The 17,160-nt window shown below is 36.3% G+C and overlaps 1 protein-coding gene across 1 annotated transcript in view; it reads right to left on the reverse strand.

Moving 5' to 3' along the window:
• Window positions 1–17,160, reverse strand: part of Pkhd1 (PKHD1 ciliary IPT domain containing fibrocystin/polyductin) — a 458,933-nt gene that overhangs the window by 4,675 nt on the left and 437,098 nt on the right. The window contains exons 63-65 of the mRNA XM_036168402.1: window positions 14,904–15,011; window positions 9,425–9,583; window positions 3,968–4,090 (exon numbers count right to left, since the gene is read on the reverse strand). Coding sequence (XP_036024295.1) covers window positions 3,968–4,090; window positions 9,425–9,583; window positions 14,904–15,011 — 390 coding nt within the window. The remainder of the gene's footprint in view (window positions 1–3,967; window positions 4,091–9,424; window positions 9,584–14,903; window positions 15,012–17,160) is intronic.

Raw genomic sequence — 17,160 nt, forward strand, 5'->3', positions numbered from 1 at the left:
CAGTTAGTATATGTTTGAACTTATTTTATGCTAGATTTCACTCATGCTTTTAAAATAGAAAATATTTACTCCTAGTTTTTATGTGATATAGAGATGCTGTTAGTGGTTTCCAAATACAATTATCCTTTCCTTGGGACTTAAAGAAAGGTCTTACCTGTCTTTCTCAGTTGTTTTTAGTACAATAATTACTGTGGTGGAAGAGGTTCTGTTTAGAGAAGATATAAATTTATATCAAATGGTAAGATAGACACAAATTAGTCTGTGCATTAAGTAGACAAAAGCGGAATGGTGTAACTACTGCTAGATAAAGGAATCTGGTAAGTGTTTAATTTTGAGTTTGGAGAAATAGGAGGAGCTAGTTATGTGGACACATATGTGAACATTTTGAAAGGGTGCCTATGCTGTACACAGAGGACACTGTCACTGAAGGTAACAGTGATGGGAGAGGAAGAAGACATGGGCTTGAAGGATAGTAAATGTGGCTGCACTAAAGAGATCATGAAATGAAGAAAAAAGGTAGGTCGATCAAGCATTTAAAAAAAAAAAAGAAGCCAAATTGATAAAATTCAGCAAGCAAGCAAAAGGAAGTATGAGGAAGACTGAACTAAGAAAGACACAGAACTTAGAAGTGAAGCCTGGGAGACTTCTGTACCAGTGAAAGGGAACAAGAGAACAAAATGCAATACAGGTCTGAGCTTTGACAGCAATGCAAGACCCCTTCTCTGGCGTGTCTGTGAACCAGTTTCTGCACAGTGGACAACCAGGCCCCTAACAAATGAGATTTGAAACAGTATAATATAATTCAGGACCTGGAGGGGCTAAATGTGTCATTTGAGATAATGCTCTTTGCCCCCTTAGCATTCAGTGTCATAGCTACATTCTTTAATCACATATTTGTTAGCTGTGATTTCATTCTACTTCACTGACTGAAATCCTTCCCTAATTGTCCCTAATATTGGGTCCCCAAAATGTTACAATTTGATGTAAGACAGGGAACCACATAGCAACTCATTGGAATTACACAAAATGATATGTAAATTAATATTTAGTTGATGCCATGCCATAAATTAATATTTAGGATCATGGGGGGAGGCATACTAAATTTCACTAGTCATTCATTCTACTTGGTTCTTGCCAAAGTGTAGCAAAGATGAGGAAGAGCTTCATGTTAAGATTTCTAATTCCTGATACTTTTGCCATTTTCAACCGGGTCATTTCTGCTGTGGGCTTTGCAACAGGTGTCATGTAGCATTCCAGTACCCTCAGTCTCCACACACTAAGTTATGGGTGAGATTTTCTCCACACCTTGCAAATGTCCTTCAAAGCAAATGAAACTAATTGTCCCCAGAATTCTGGCAGTGAGGGAAAGACAGAGTCATACTGCTTTGAGTTTTACAACTGAGACACTTCTCTGCAAGACCATGGTAAGTCAGTCATCATGTCTAGGTGACAAAATGGCTGTGGCTGAGAGCTGCTCTTTGGGAAAGAAGCAGTCACTCACACAAGGAGTTTCTCAAAGCCATAGGTGTTACAGTGGAGGCACATATTCAGGGTGTCTCAATCCAATAAGAAAACCATTTCCTTTTTATTTGAATGTAGACTAGGGAAAGCTGTATGAAGACTAGTATGTAGCACCTATGGACTCAATTGGCAGAGAATGTGAGCTATGTCAAGTTGAGTGAATGCTGCATAGTCATGAGAAAACCCAACAATACATAGCACATGGCAAATTCACTGTATGATATGATGTGCCCTGTGATCTTTGTTGGTATTAGTTTTCTTAACTCTTTGTTGGTATTAGTTTTCTTAACTCATGTACAATTTATGTAAGAGACCTAATTGTGAACAGTATTATTAGGACAATTTTACCAATTTGGAAACTGAAAGGCACGGGGAAGTTAGTTGTCAAGCTTGAGGACAGAAAGTCTGTCAAAAGGGGTATTCAGAACTAAACCCAGTCCGTTTGACTCTGTGGTTCTATAACCTCAATTGTCACATTCTCCTGCCCCCTCATCTGACAACGGGAATTTATTAAGTCTGGGGAGTAGAAGAGAAGCCTTATATATGAACTAGAGAAGCCTTATATATGAACTCGGAAAGACGGCGTCAGTGTGTCGAAACCCTTGGCAGTGATGTGTTCTGAGGGCTCTGTCTTCACACTTTATGCCTTTATTCCACTCTTGCATGTGTGACATTTTTGTTAGTAGTGTTGGCATAATGAGCTTAATATCTAAATTCATCCCCACCATCTAAATGATCTTCAGCATTCAGGGAATCCTTATGGAAGGAAGGCAGTGGTAGGAAAAAGCCAACTACTTTATTAATAAATGATGAAAGTTTAAAAACACAGAGGGAAGAAGAAAACTAAAATGGTAGGTAGACAGTGGAATAAAACCAAACATATTTAAAGCTTTTAATAATTAGGTCTTTTTGTTTTTAAGATCTACACAAAGCTTGGAAGACAATGAAACAGACCCAGGGCAGTCCTTCGGGAGGGCTCAGATACATCTATTTTTAACTTGGGTGTCCTAATAAAATCACCTCTTTGCTCCCATCTCTTCAGTTTAAACTGATCCCCAGAAGCCCTATTCCTTATCTAATCCCTGATAATTTATTAGTAAACTATTCCATAAAACATAGTCACTGTAGAGTGTTTAATAATATTAATTTAAGCAAGGAGACTGTGAGCCATGTAGATGACCATATTAGGTGAGTTGCTGAAAAATGTAGCAGCTCGAGTCAGAGGCAATTGCAAACAACCCTGAATGGCGTGCAATAGAGGACAAGATGCTTTCTCATTTAAGAAGTTGGATGAGCACCCCAGCTCTTTATGGCTTGATGTGGAATCTACAAAGAATTCCTGTGTCCTTTTCTGTCTCTCCATTTCTTATACTACCACATCCCCAGTTCACACCTACTCCCTATCATTATTATTATTTTTTTTAATTATCACTTTTATTATTTATTTAAAATAGTTTGAAAGACTTGCTATATAGCTGGCTACTTTGAAAAAATAAAAATTATATTTCCTCTATGGGAAATGGTACAATCTGCTATGTGTATGTGTAAGCACACACATGGACAGACACATAGACACACATACATGCATTCACCTGCATGCACCCAACTGAAAAGCTCATTAAAATATAATTTCAGACTGACAGATTTTGGTCAAACATGAACTCAAAACCACTAAAACTGGCATTCCTTTTTTATTTGAAAATATGTTATTTGACTCTTAGGAAAACTAGAATTGTTTTTGTATTTAGAACATATGTTTAAAAACATTGAGTCATGGAAATTATGTGAATATCTTTCATACACAGTATCCATACTTGGCAAGCTCATATGCTCTGGTCACTGCATTCCCATTGTACACCCTTAGCAGGCTAGAAGCCAAACCCTCAATTGAGGCAAAGGCTTCACTTTCTCTGATTTACATCAATTCTAATGGTAACTTGACTGTGGAAGAAGTCAGAGAACACACCAGAGCACACCAAACAACACACACTGTTAACTACCAGGAAACAACAAAGCAGGTTAAGCAACACTGACTCACTTCTTGAGGGTTCGACGACGCTAAATCTAATTTTCACAGTGGGCATTTGGCAACTACACTCTCTGCTTTTCCAAACTCAGTGATGTTGCCAAATTGGCAGCTTTGCAACAGCCAAGGGGAAAATTACATGCCTGTACTCTGGCTCTCCTGTCTCTCTGTTAAACAAACTCAAATGTGAAACCAATAATCTTTTTCTAAGAAAAGATATATAAACGTCTTTTCAAATAACTGGCTACTAGCTGAGTGAATCAGGTGGACTCGTGTCTTCCTGAACTGGGGTATTATTTAATTAAGAAAAAGAAATGAAAAACCAAAGAAGCGTCTGTGAGCTAAACCCCTACATAACCTGACACCAGGGAAGGAGGAACCACCGTTAGTCCACAATCATCTCCCCTGCTTCATGCTTACCTTCCCCCATTGCGGTATCTTCCTTTGCTGTCTTTACCTGCAGTCCTCCTTGGTGTTTGGAAGAGATATGGATGTTCTTTTGATCCTTAGCCTGGGATTCAGATATGTCTTCAGGTTTTATTTCTGTATTGATGAAAAAAAAAGGGTTTTTTTTCTATTGTATTGTCAGATTAGAAGACATTTTTATTTACAAGAAGGACCTAAATGTCGTTATTTCTGTCACTCCTATCCTTTCCAATTGTGATACATATTTAATAGAGTATATATAATATGCCTAGAGCATAAGAGATGATTCCATAAAAAAATGTACTGATGACTAACTTTATGATATAAAATTGTATTATCTGATACAATAGCAGCCACACGTTCCTTTGGAATGCTTGAGACACAGCTGGCTTGAGTTGAGCTGTATTATAAATACACACCTGATTTAGAGAAAAGCAAAATATCCAATCATTTTACATTCACTACCATTGAAATAATATTTTGGCTATTTAGGATGGAGGCTAATTAGAAAATTACTATACTTACTATGTATTTCACTGTATAGCTTATGTTATATTTCAATTGGACAAGACCAATTTACTAACAAAAGTTATTAAGCTTTTAATTGTAAATAAATAACAGATTTAATGGAAGGATCCAAAAAATTTACAAAGAGTATATTAGAATTTTCACCCATTGTTAACCTGTTTGGACATTGGTGAGGACACCCCTTAGAGGCCTATGATTGAAACCCTAATGCACAGAATGGTACTCTTGGGAGTACCCATCTCTATGATTGTGAAATACAACATTGGCATCTATAAAGCTCACTGTTAAGGGCCATTTAAGCAAGCTTTTTGAAATATCAAAAAAGTATTTCATAATGACTTAAGTAGTCTTATGACTTTTTGTTGGGTGATAGTCACAACTATCCTTAGCTGTTTATGGTCACATTCAGCCCATGACCTGCCAATTAAACATACCAGCTGAGAAATGGGGCCTTGATCCTTAGATCACTGAGGACATGCCCTCCAAGAGCACTGTGTAACTTAATTACACCCAATCCCATTCTCCTTCTGTCCTGGATGTGGGTACTTGTTACCACATATGCTCCCATCATAATGGGCTGTACCTGCAGCTCTGACCAGAGTCCAAATCAATGGAACTGCCTCACTATAAACTTAAATATTTAAGACTATGAGTTAAATAAACCTTCCATTTTAAAGTTATTTGCTTCAAGAATGCCATTGTAGTAACATGATGTTGACCAACACAGCAACAGAACAAAGGAATTGACATTGGTACATTCATCTTCCACCTATCCCTGACTAAAAGGATACTTCATTTTGACGTGTTCATCATTAGATATAAACATTAAAATACATTCATGGATTGATGAGTTGGCTCAGTGATAAAGTATTTGCTATTTAAGTGTGAGGATGTGAATTCAGATGTTTGGAGCCCACAAAAGCAGGACATGTTAGCAAACATATGGAATCCCAGCATTCCTACATTAAGATGTGAGGTGGAAACAGGCAAGTCCCAGGAAGGCAGCAGGCCAGCTGGCTTGGCATACCCAGTGACCAACAGTAAGAGATCATCCTGTCTCAAAGTGGGAAGTGAAGACTGACATAAGGAGATTCTAGGATTTCCACATGGCAGTTGTACCTCTACACTCAGATACACAAACATGAATGTGTGAGAACACATGATCACACATACACACACATAAATAAAATGTAATACAAAATGCATAGAATGAATTTTCTAAAGGAAAAGGAATTTGGTGGTTGAACTTCAAGCTGAACTAACTGATGTTTGTACAAAACATAATTTTCAATCAAATAATTAGAATGAATCACCGGGGGAAACACATTTTGCATACTTTGGCAGTTGGAAGATTTGCAAAACAATTATGATTTACTTTTATATCAGTTGTTGTCAGTGTGAGAATTTAAGATACACTGGAAACTTAGAGTTTTGGGAAAGGCATTAATAGTCACAAATTTTACAGATTTCTAATTGATTTCTAATATTTTATATCATTTTAAATTATGTTTATGTTTGCTTATCTGTGTGTGGCTATGTGCAGGTGTCTACAGAGACTGGAGATATTGGATCCCTTGTAGCTGGAGTTACAGGCATTTTCTAGTTGTCTGATGTAGGTGCTGGGAACCAAACTTGAGTCCTTTACAAGAACAGTATGTGTTCTAAATTGCGGAATCATCTCTCTAGCTCTAAGATTTCCAGTTCTTAAAGATTCATGATGATATTAACAAAAATTCTTTTTAATTTGTAGAATAAAATTTGTTGACATTTAGAAGACTGCTTGAATTGTTAAAATGATGTTCATGTGGCCAAGACATGCATGGGTAAAAGCACCATTTAAAGTACAAAATAAAAAAATACTTTATAAAGAATAAACTGCAAAGGAGACTACTATCTTTCATATAATAAAATACAAATAGCACGTTAAAATGGACATCTAAAGACAAAAATACTCCTCACTTTGTCAAGTTTAGATGGATGCTAAAACTGTATCCAACATACAAAAGTCGACTATCATACTTCTTATTCTTTGTCTGTGTGAGACTGGATATCTTCACACAGTTCAGGTTAAATATCTCTATCATAATATTATACACAGCAGCTACTATAAATTCTAATTAGTAAGTCAGTAGAAAGGCTTAGAAAATACAGCAGTTTTCACTATAATTTTTAACATGTAGTATTTTTAAAGCAAAAGGTTAATTATGTTTATAAGCAATACATGCATTATTATTAAGTTTGAATAAATTAATTTGCAAAATTTAAATACTCTGTTTCAACTTCTAACACAGAAATACTGATAGATAGAGCACATACAGACAAAAGCTGCTTGAGTTCTCAGTAATTAATCACTGTTGAATGAGGCCATGAGACAAAGCAAAATTGAAAACTAGATGAATCACTGAGTTGGGGAATTATTTTCTACCAGAAAGTTGAGAATGAGCATGTCTTTTATTCTAAGAAATTAATGATTGTTAACTTTAGATTCAAAAAGCACAGAACGCACACTATATATAAGGAAGCACTCAAGTAGATAAACTACTGCCATCTTTATCAAATTCCTTCCAAGAGCTTCATCATTTTTAAATATGAGTCTACAACTTCCTAGAAAAATAAAATTTAGTACAGAGAAATGAACCCACAGATATTGACAGATTTAAAGAACAGGGACTGGGATGAACAACTTATATACTGATAACTGTTGGGAAAAAATCTACTTCTAGAACTGAGTCATGGAATTCACAAGGTCTAGTGAGTGACTTGTGAGTGGGTAGTGGAATTAGGTATTAAATTAAGAGTGAGAATTATATTACCTAACTCATGGGATCATATGACATAACAGATCATGACAATCTACTTACAAACTAGAAAGTACCATACATTAATATATACACTCAACACATATACACAAATATACACAAACACACACACACACACATATGTACAAATACATAGATTCAAGAACACACATGCACATACAAACACACACACATAAGAATATACATGCATAAACAAATACACATGCACAAACACACACATACTCAAATATGTACACATGTACACACATCATGCACAAACATACTCACATACTCACATGTACACATAGACACATAAATACACACAGAATGTTCATAGAACTAACTGCAGATTTAAACACTAAACAGAATAGAAACTGCAGTCCAACACATCACAAGCAATACAGTTCAAAACTACTTTGAGACTGTACTCTCTTTAAGAAAGATGAAGATTTTGCTAGTAGCTTATCCAGCCCTGGTCACCAGGGTGGGAAGAGCGACAGTCTTCAGGCTGCATGCTGTCAGATATGGTATTTTTCAATTAGGGCTGTCCTTCTCTCAAATAGCCCTTGAAAGTCCAAACACAGTGAACATCTTAGTAGTCAGGGCAGGCTATGTCCACTGTGGTACCTGTATTTGAATCCTATCCTGTTGCCTTTAGTCACTGGGACACTTTTTAGGTAGTAATTGCTTAAGGTTGTGGTTTCATGCTGGCTCCTCATATCACTATTATTTCTTCAGTACACACAAAGATCCATAGTATTATGTTTAGTTGTCAGGAAAGGATTTTTGATGACACATCTGCCTTTCCTCTCTTCCTCACGAAAACTGGGGGAGAATGATAAGAAGGTCCACTTGAGACGCCCCTCAAAGTGCATGTTAACATAAAACCATGGCATTCTGCTTCTGGGGAAATGATCAAAGGGGCACATGATTTCTGTGACTTTTCACTCTTGTAGAGTTGTATTTGAAGGTGTGTTACTTTTGTTTATGTTGCATTTGTTTAACTCTGTGAAGCTGTGTTACTGTGTCTATCTAAATGGTCTAATAAAGAACTGAGTGGCCAATAGCAAGGCAAGAGAGAGAAATAGGTAGGGCTGGCAGGCAGAGAGAATAAAAAGAAGGATAAATCTGGGAGGAGAAGGAGGAAGGAAGAAGCAGCCAGAGAAGATGGAGGACATCAGGGCCCACCTACCCAGCTACACAGGCAGTCACGGAGTAAGAGTGAAAGTAAGATTTCAGAAGTAAGAAAAGGAGAGGGCCCAGAGGCAAAAGGTAGATGGGATAATTTAAATTTAAGAAAAGCTGACTAGAAACAAGCCAAACTAAGGCCAAGAATTCATAAGAAAGAATAAGACTCTATGTGTGACTTATTTGGGAGCTGGGTGGCAGGGCCCCCAAAGAGCCAAAGCAGCAAAGAGTAAAGAGTATAAAAACAACTGACAACGTTTCACTGCTAAGGAGAACCTTCTACACTTACCTCCTTCCAGAGCTTGCCTCTGTGTTTTTCTTCTTTGAGTCTCACAATTATGTGCCAAGATAGTCTCAAGGTTATGTGCCCAAGTGTGATCTTGAACATGTGATCATCCTGTCTTCACTTCTAGAGTGTGAGTACTAGGATTATAGATGTGACCAACCATGTTCAATTTTATTAGGTTCTCATAATCAAACCCAGGGCTGCATGCTAGGCCATTATATGTAGTGAGCTGCATTCCTAACCCAGCTCTTTAACATGCCTCTGGCAGGAACACTTGCAAAGATGAGGCTGTGTAGCCAAACCATATTCCTATGGTGTGCGACAATACAAAAGGTATTTACTGGACCTTACTCTCCAATACCTACACTATAGGAATAATAGTCACTATCACTGTCAATAAGTTGTTTAAGGAATTAGTGAACTTATTGATCTAATATACTTAGAACCTGGTCAATAAATGTAATAATTTAATATAGTTGTTAATATTAAAGATCAAGCAGTCCCTATCTTTATTATGTTAATTGAAACAGTGAGATCCATGTAATTGTATAAATCACAAAAAGCCATAAGATTTCTCTTTGAAATCATTAATATATTATACATAATTATACATGATGTATTTTCATCAACCCCCTCCCCCAAGCTACATACTTCTATTTTTGTTTTTCTTAAACCAGCAGCAAACGAGACAGCTCAGAGCCAGCCATGACACCACTGAACACAGGGACAAGGCCAGGATGATTGTTGATCTCTCCTTGTGGGTCACAGGTAAGACAGCAAAGGTCTTGGATCGAGCTGTAAAATTAGCACCTGTTTAGGAAATAAAAACAGTTCCAATAAAACATTAAGATATTAATATCTAGCACAGGGCAGGCATGTCAAAAGTATTTCTTTGAAGTTATTAAGCAAATGAATCAATGATAAATTCAACTTCCACATTCTGGAAGAAGTGTAAGATGACAATAAGAAGTCATAACCTTTCTTTTCAGTTCTGTCCACCATGATGAGAAGTCCTTCTGAGTCCTTAATTTGATGCTCAGACCTACTTTCTCTGTCATTACAAAATTATAACTTCATTCACTCTCATGGGCTAGTAATGAGAAAACATGTTCTTGGTTCCAGAATGGATGGAACTACTCATTTGGACAATAGTCACAAGAGGGAAAACTCATCACAAATAAATAAAAATCAAATTATGGGAATCTGGAATCTGTCTATAGCCCACAAAGTAACCCCCTCCATCTCAAATCATACAAAGCCTGTAAATAGTACTTTAAAAGATTTATTTTTTTTATTTGTGCTTGTGTGTATGTGTGTGTGAGTGTGTGAGCACTTGTGTGTGAGTGACAGCAGAGGCCAATATTAGGATACTAGATCTTCTAGAATTGCTGGCAACTGTAAGTTGCCTGACATGGGGGTTGGGAACTGAACTCTGGTTCTCTTCATAAATAGCAAGTTGTGTTAATGACTGAGCCATCCATCCAGCCCAGATGGTACAGTTTTATATATCCAAACAAACAAATGAATTTGAAAATTGAAGTTTGTTGGATTTACTTAAAGTTTTCTTCACACCAGGTCACATGTTCTGCAAATACAGTGCTAACAGTCTTCCCAGAGTTAAGAACATTGCTATCAGGGAACCTTGTGAGCAGCTGCAGACACTGCTGCTCTGGCTGTGGGTGATGGGGCAAGTTGGGGAACTTCTCATTGAGAGAGAGAGCTTCTCTAAGAATTACCTAAAACCACATATTCTCAGTACATTCAAAAATGTGATTCTCATCCCATTAACATGTATAAAAATGGGGCACAAAAGAATTTATTTAGGAACATTAAAAAAATCTAGATGCAAATATTTGTGGTAGTTCTATTCATGTCTACCCAAACTCAGAAAACACTCAAATGTACTTCAAAAGAAGAAATAAACAAACAGTTGATCCAGAGAATCAACTGTCTGCCCACTCAGCCTCTAAGAGAAAATGATGAAGAAATGTGTATGGGGAGCATGGTAAATAACTTCTATTGACTAAAGTTAAAATCAAATGCAATGTGCTGAGAGAGCTGCAGTCTACAGGGCATACTCTGTATGATTCCATTTATATAACATTCTAGAAAGGACCAAACAATGGAGACAAAGAAGACGTTGGTGTTTGCAAGTGGGCAAGATGCTAAGAAGTGTGTACTCTCAGGACAGAACTTTCTGGAGGAGTAATGAAAATTATCTGTATCTTGACTATTCTGCTGCTTACAGGAATCTATACTTGGATTTCAAGTAAGAAAAAAAATAGAAATGGCCCATTTAATCGCAAGTAAATTTGAAAAACAACATTTTAAAAAGTCTTGTCTATAGTTTCAGAAGTAGAATGTATTAAGTGTGGAGATAGTTCCATGAGAGGACATGTATCAGAATTTATCACACAGCATGCTTTACATTTATGTTTTATCATATTCAATTATTCTAAATATTAAAAATAAAGAATCAAGACAATTATTTGCTTCTGATCATGACATGGAGCTGGCCTTTTTTCAAGTAGCTAATTAAAAAAATCCCTGTTTCACAGAAAACAAAAATAGCTGTTATTTTCTCTACTCAAATCACATAATGTATTTTTGTGCTGTGGTTTCCTTGGGTGAACCTGACAATTTGTTTGGAAGCCACAATTAGATGTTGGATGTCTTGACTCTGGGATGACTCACCTCAGGGCTCCCAGAGCTCCTGTAATAACATCACATACAGTGGCTCTTTTTTACAAGCATGTAATTTTGGCTGAGCTGAGTTCACCTTATTTATTCTCAAATACCTGCTTGGTATAAGCATCTGCATCAGGCCTGTTACCCCAAAGAGGGAGGAATGGATTTTACTAGGTGCTCAAGGAAGTCAACCAAAATTAATAGTGTCCTGCACTGCACTTATTTAAGGTATTTAGGAGCTAATAAACTACTTAATATATGCATAAATTCAGAATGCAATGCATTCCAGAACAAATAATACAAACAAATATGATCATGGGAAGCATTCTGAAGGAAAAAATGATCTGGAAGAGACTTCAAAGACCCAGCACATTCATAAACAGAAACAGGAGCAGACAGCAGTTGAGGTGAAAGATTGAAAGCCAGGGAAATTTTGATAGGCATTAAATGTCAGTCAAAATACCCTAGATAGAATTCTGACTATGCAGGATTGTAATAAAGGGAAGATTCCAAGCTGAGAAGTGATGTGAACCACAAGGGACACAGATTACTCCATAAGGCATGTAAAACACATCATCACCATGTCAACAACAATGGCTGAGAAATTAAAGACAGAGAAATCCAACTGGAATCTGAATGATAAGAGAATTTTATGGTGGAAACCCCTGGCTTTCAAATATTTTTAACAATATGACCTTAAAATTAATCTCAATATACTCACTTTTCCATAATCTGGGGATATATTGCTCAAATATATTCACTTAAGCAGAAACTCAGGTTCTAGTAGGGGATCTAGCACACAAGCTATAGACAAACAAGAACAATGTATGCAAACTACAATGGCCAATGCTGTGAAGAAAACTGAAATGAGGAGGATAAAAGACAGAATTAGCAGTAGTGGGTGTCAGGAGGAGGTATCACAGACTGGGTTGTCCAAATAGGACTCTCTGAAGATAAAACTTTTGAAAGGAAACTTGATGAATAAATCACGTGAATTTCTGGAGAGTCTTCCTAAGAAATGCCAATTACAGGTAAAATTTCTTTAGATTAAATGTGGTAGGGTAAGGGGAAAGAAAGATCCTGGCTCCCATGATTCACCCAAGAACTTCCTGGCTCCAGGTAGCAGTGAGAAGAATCACGGCCCAGACCTTGACAACAAATGCAGAAGGACCAAGTGGAAACTCAGCATCACTACTAACCTATAGGCACCACCGTTAGCTAATAATAGTAGCTCAAGAAGGGCATAAGTGATGAAGTAGGATTCATTAATGCATAGGAAGGTCTCAAGAGGATTCCATACAGACACACCAGATCTCTATAACTTCTTAGCTCCTCAATGACTATATCTCCAAAATAAAAATGATTATTTGTTCCTTGTTTAAGAAATTAGAATATCAACAACAGCATATGTTAGAATCTTTGTTTGATTCATATAGAAATGAAATACCATTGTGAATTATATATGAAGGCTATTTTGTAGTGTTAGATCTCTGGACACTGGTACAGTGAGTATTTGAACAGGTGTCACTCTTAGGATCAGTACCTTTATCAACATTATGTCTGTAGTGATTACAGAAGCAGAGTATTTGATTATATTTACGTTTATTTATTTATTTATTTATTTATTTTTATTAAGGAATTTTTTTATTCATTTTACATACCAAAGATCCCCCTCTTCCCTCCTCCTGCCTCTCCAGCCTCCTCCTCCCAACCCATCCCTCATTCCCTCCTACAAGAAGGTAAGGTCTCCCATGGGGAGGTGCATTTAGTAGAGGCAGGTCCAAGCCTCAAGACAGTGCAAGGTGTCCCATCATGGAAGTAGACCCCAAAAGGCCTGCTCGTGCACAAGGGATGGATTCTGATCCTACTGCCAGGATTATTTACTTTTCTTTTGTCTTTTTAAAGCTTCTATCTATTCTAATTTAAATGTTATAAAAATCTCTCTATGCAAAGCCTTGCCTCACAGACTTAGCCTTGACAATTATTTAATAATGATATTTAAGAATAGTTTAGCGAAAACATTCAGAGTCATTTTGAATCTACAAGTTTTAAGGAGGAAGAAAACAAAACAGTAATCCACCAATGAAATGCCCAAATCATATGTGGTTCTGGAAATTTTTGTCAGCAACTCTTCTTACATTCATTTTTATAGTCAATTACTTAAAATACCCTTGATAAGGCATGTGGCAAGCCTTAGTTACCAATGAGAAAATTACAGATTAAAAATATCTATGATGTCATACAAATCTGGAACAAACTACTCAGTGCCCTGCAAATCTGAATCTTTAAAAATATATATTCAAAAACTCAAGCTTAAGGCAAAATGTCCACATCCTGTGAATAAGCATGTTTCTTCATGAATCAGTGCTCATCCTCATAGAGATAGATGCACTGGCATTAAAAGAATAAGGCTCACAGAATTAGTACTTGATAGTTTTACATACCAGAAGATAGATCTGTAGTTAAGAAAAATGTTTTTAAACTTGCTATTAAGGAAAATACATTTGAGATCCTCCTCATACTATACTGCAGCATTTTTTTTTCAGAAAGATTTGTTTGTTTCTCCACAGTAGATTTTATTTTACAAATTGAGATCTCACTATACTGTCCACACTTATCACTCAAGCTCCTGGGCTCAAGCAATCTTCCTCTCCCAGTAGTTTCCTGGGTATCTGGGTTTATCAAAGAAAGGCTAATATTTACCATTTGTTTTTTCAGAGAACATTAATACATTACAAATGATTTATTTTCTGGTAAAGATATAAAAGGTATCTTTGGACATGTCACTCAATGGTTATGGCTTTGTCTATATCCACTGACAACTGCCTTTAAGAATATCTTTACATGTCATTTTAGCTCAAGGATGTTCTAGAATACCATTGCTATTGTCCTGGTTCCCTCAATAATGAATTAAACTACTTACAGACAAGTGTCCATTAGATGTATTCGAAGACAGACATTTTCAAATGACTTATGAAGGATAACTGGATCATTTTACAATTTACCCATGCCTTCTATGAGTGTTTTCAGGTACTAGAATGTCAACAGGGCTTATTTCCATTGTAGAAAGGATGAGGAAAACAGGACCCAAAGATTTGGATTCACAATATTCAACAGTTGAATTGACTTATAAATTTCTATTGAGTGTAAGTCATATGGACTAAATAAAAAAAGAGAAAGGAAGGGAAGGAGAGAAAGAAGGGAGACATAGCATAAATGTTAACATCTACAGAAAAATGTGCATTTGGAGTCTTGTTCATTAAGTGCACCCTGAGGCTTAATTTTTAAAAAGCTCTTTCTTCTTCTACTTGATGGTATGGCCAAGTCAACTTCTCAAAACTATGATGGCTTCTTATTCATGAAATGGCTTATTCCAGTTACAAAGGAGAAGGGTTACTTTTTCAGAAAATATAGATATAAAAGAACACTATGCTGAAATTACCTGGAGGGGAAGTAACAGTAAAAACCAAGCGCCAGTTTGATCCAGAGATCAAGACGGACAATCTGGAGAAGCTCACATAGCCATCCTGTGCTTCTGCCTGGGTACATCCTATAAACAAACAGAAAACTGAAGATGTTAGCTATGTAAGCCAGAATGATGTATTTGTCTTTTCTGGAAATAGGGTATTAAATAATAAAGCAAAATATTTTAAAATAATTTTTAAAAGATCATGGTATTTATCCATTTCTTCTTAGACAAACCCTGGAACCAAATAATTCAAAGCAAAATATAAAACAGCATTTACTGAAAGCATAATATGCCAAACACTGTCCATTATAGATAACTTTGTGTGCAGTCTACATATCAATACTATAAAATATGTTGTGATCAATACTCTTGAGTTAAATTATATAATTTATGGTAAGATTGTAGCCACAAATATACCTTATTGTAATTTTATATTCCTATGCATTTGACTACTTTCTTGATACATGTCTAGCAAAGGGTTGTGTTTATAGGTTAGTAGTAGAATGCTTGTCTAGCATATGAAACAGCCTGGGTTCAAACAGTAGCAACATCAAAAGAATGTATATCAAGAAATAAATTCTGTTATCTGTTGAGGGAAATGGTTCTCAACCTGTGAGTCATGGCCCACACAGGGATCACATATCAGATATTCTGCATATCAGCTATCTGCATTATGATTCATATCACTAGCAAAATTACAGTTATGAAGTAGCAATGAAATAATTTTATGGTTGGAGGTCACCACAACATGAAGAACTGTATTAAAAGACTGCAGCACTAGGAAGGTTGGGAACCACTGGTTTAGGGGGTCGATCTCTCTATCTAGGGAATCTGTATTAATGCAATAGTAGAGTTAAGCTAGCACGTCAAGATGACAACAGCCTGTCATCAAATCATTACTGGAAGAGTACACTACTTTAGTAAGACAGATTGCCTTGGCCTTGGTTTCTCTGAATTAAAAGAAAAAAGTTGAAAAGAAAAGACACAAAACTTACATTTTCTAATGAACTACCCATTCATAAAGTTAAAGTAGGCAACTTAACTCAAGCTCACATCCCTGTTCCATAAATTGCCTTTGATCCACCACACCTACATTTCTTTGTTAATTAATAGCTGTTACACTTCTCTCTAAAAATGTCATCATGGTGGACAAAGAGTTAAAAGAGTGATTTTAAAGTTTATGAATTTGTTTTTGATGTCTAAGGCTGAAAAGAATCATAAAGATTTAGTACATTTAGTGTTAACATTTTCAATTCAATTGCTCAGTCTTTTGTATGAAAACAGTGCCTTTCCTCATTTATTTTGCAGAGACAACTAAAAGTTTCTTTACACAAACCATATTTTCTTCCATCTCTAGACAGTCCCAAATAAATAAAATGTCCAGAAAAAAAATGGAAATAAATAAGCCAAGACTCAAATAAATGATAGGCGCCTAAGATAAATATACTTTATACTCTTTAAAACCTATATGCATCAAAATTATGGTCAATAAACTCTTGCAAACAATGAACTGCAGAGTACAGATGTTCAACATGAAATCGTTCGCTGCAGTTTTTCCTTTGACAAACGTCCTTATTGTTCCCATCTTTGGAAGAATGCAAAGCAGCATTTAATCGAAATGTGTCCATTGAGCACTGTGAGTTTGCCTCATAGAACAGCCGCCAAACTGCCTAATGGAAAGTGCTTCAGCTCCAAATGGGTTTGCTTTTGCGTTAAATACCAGCTTGCCTTACAGATCTCCACAAAGACTCCCATATATATCTATGATATTTTCAGATTTGAAGCATATGTGCCCAAAAGCTGAAGCGCTTGCTGCCAAGTACAGTACATTACTCCAGGGTCCATCATGTCTTTGGAATGGCTATTATAAAATATACAAATGTGTTGACAGGCTCCCTGATCAAGCTGGTATTAACAAGGTACTGGCTGAGAGAACTCGGGGTGAAGTGGGAAGGCAGGCTGAAAACACCACTGAAACTGGGTTATATAGCCACCATGAAATCTCACCAAGGTGTGTTTCTACAGAGTATATGGTTTCTAAAATCCCTCTGCACTCCACGCATCTTTCACCACCAACTCACTACTTCATATACATGCTAGCAAACTAATATATCAGTAATGCTGGGAAATTATTTTTAAATATATATAGATAGATTATTTTTTTCTGCAATTGTAACCCATAATTGAGTTTCAGAGGATCTAGAGAGGCACCTTAAATTAATTGCCTTTG

This window comes from Onychomys torridus, chromosome 18 (assembly GCF_903995425.1).
Source record: "Onychomys torridus chromosome 18, mOncTor1.1, whole genome shotgun sequence".
NCBI classification, from domain to species: domain Eukaryota; kingdom Metazoa; phylum Chordata; class Mammalia; order Rodentia; family Cricetidae; genus Onychomys; species Onychomys torridus.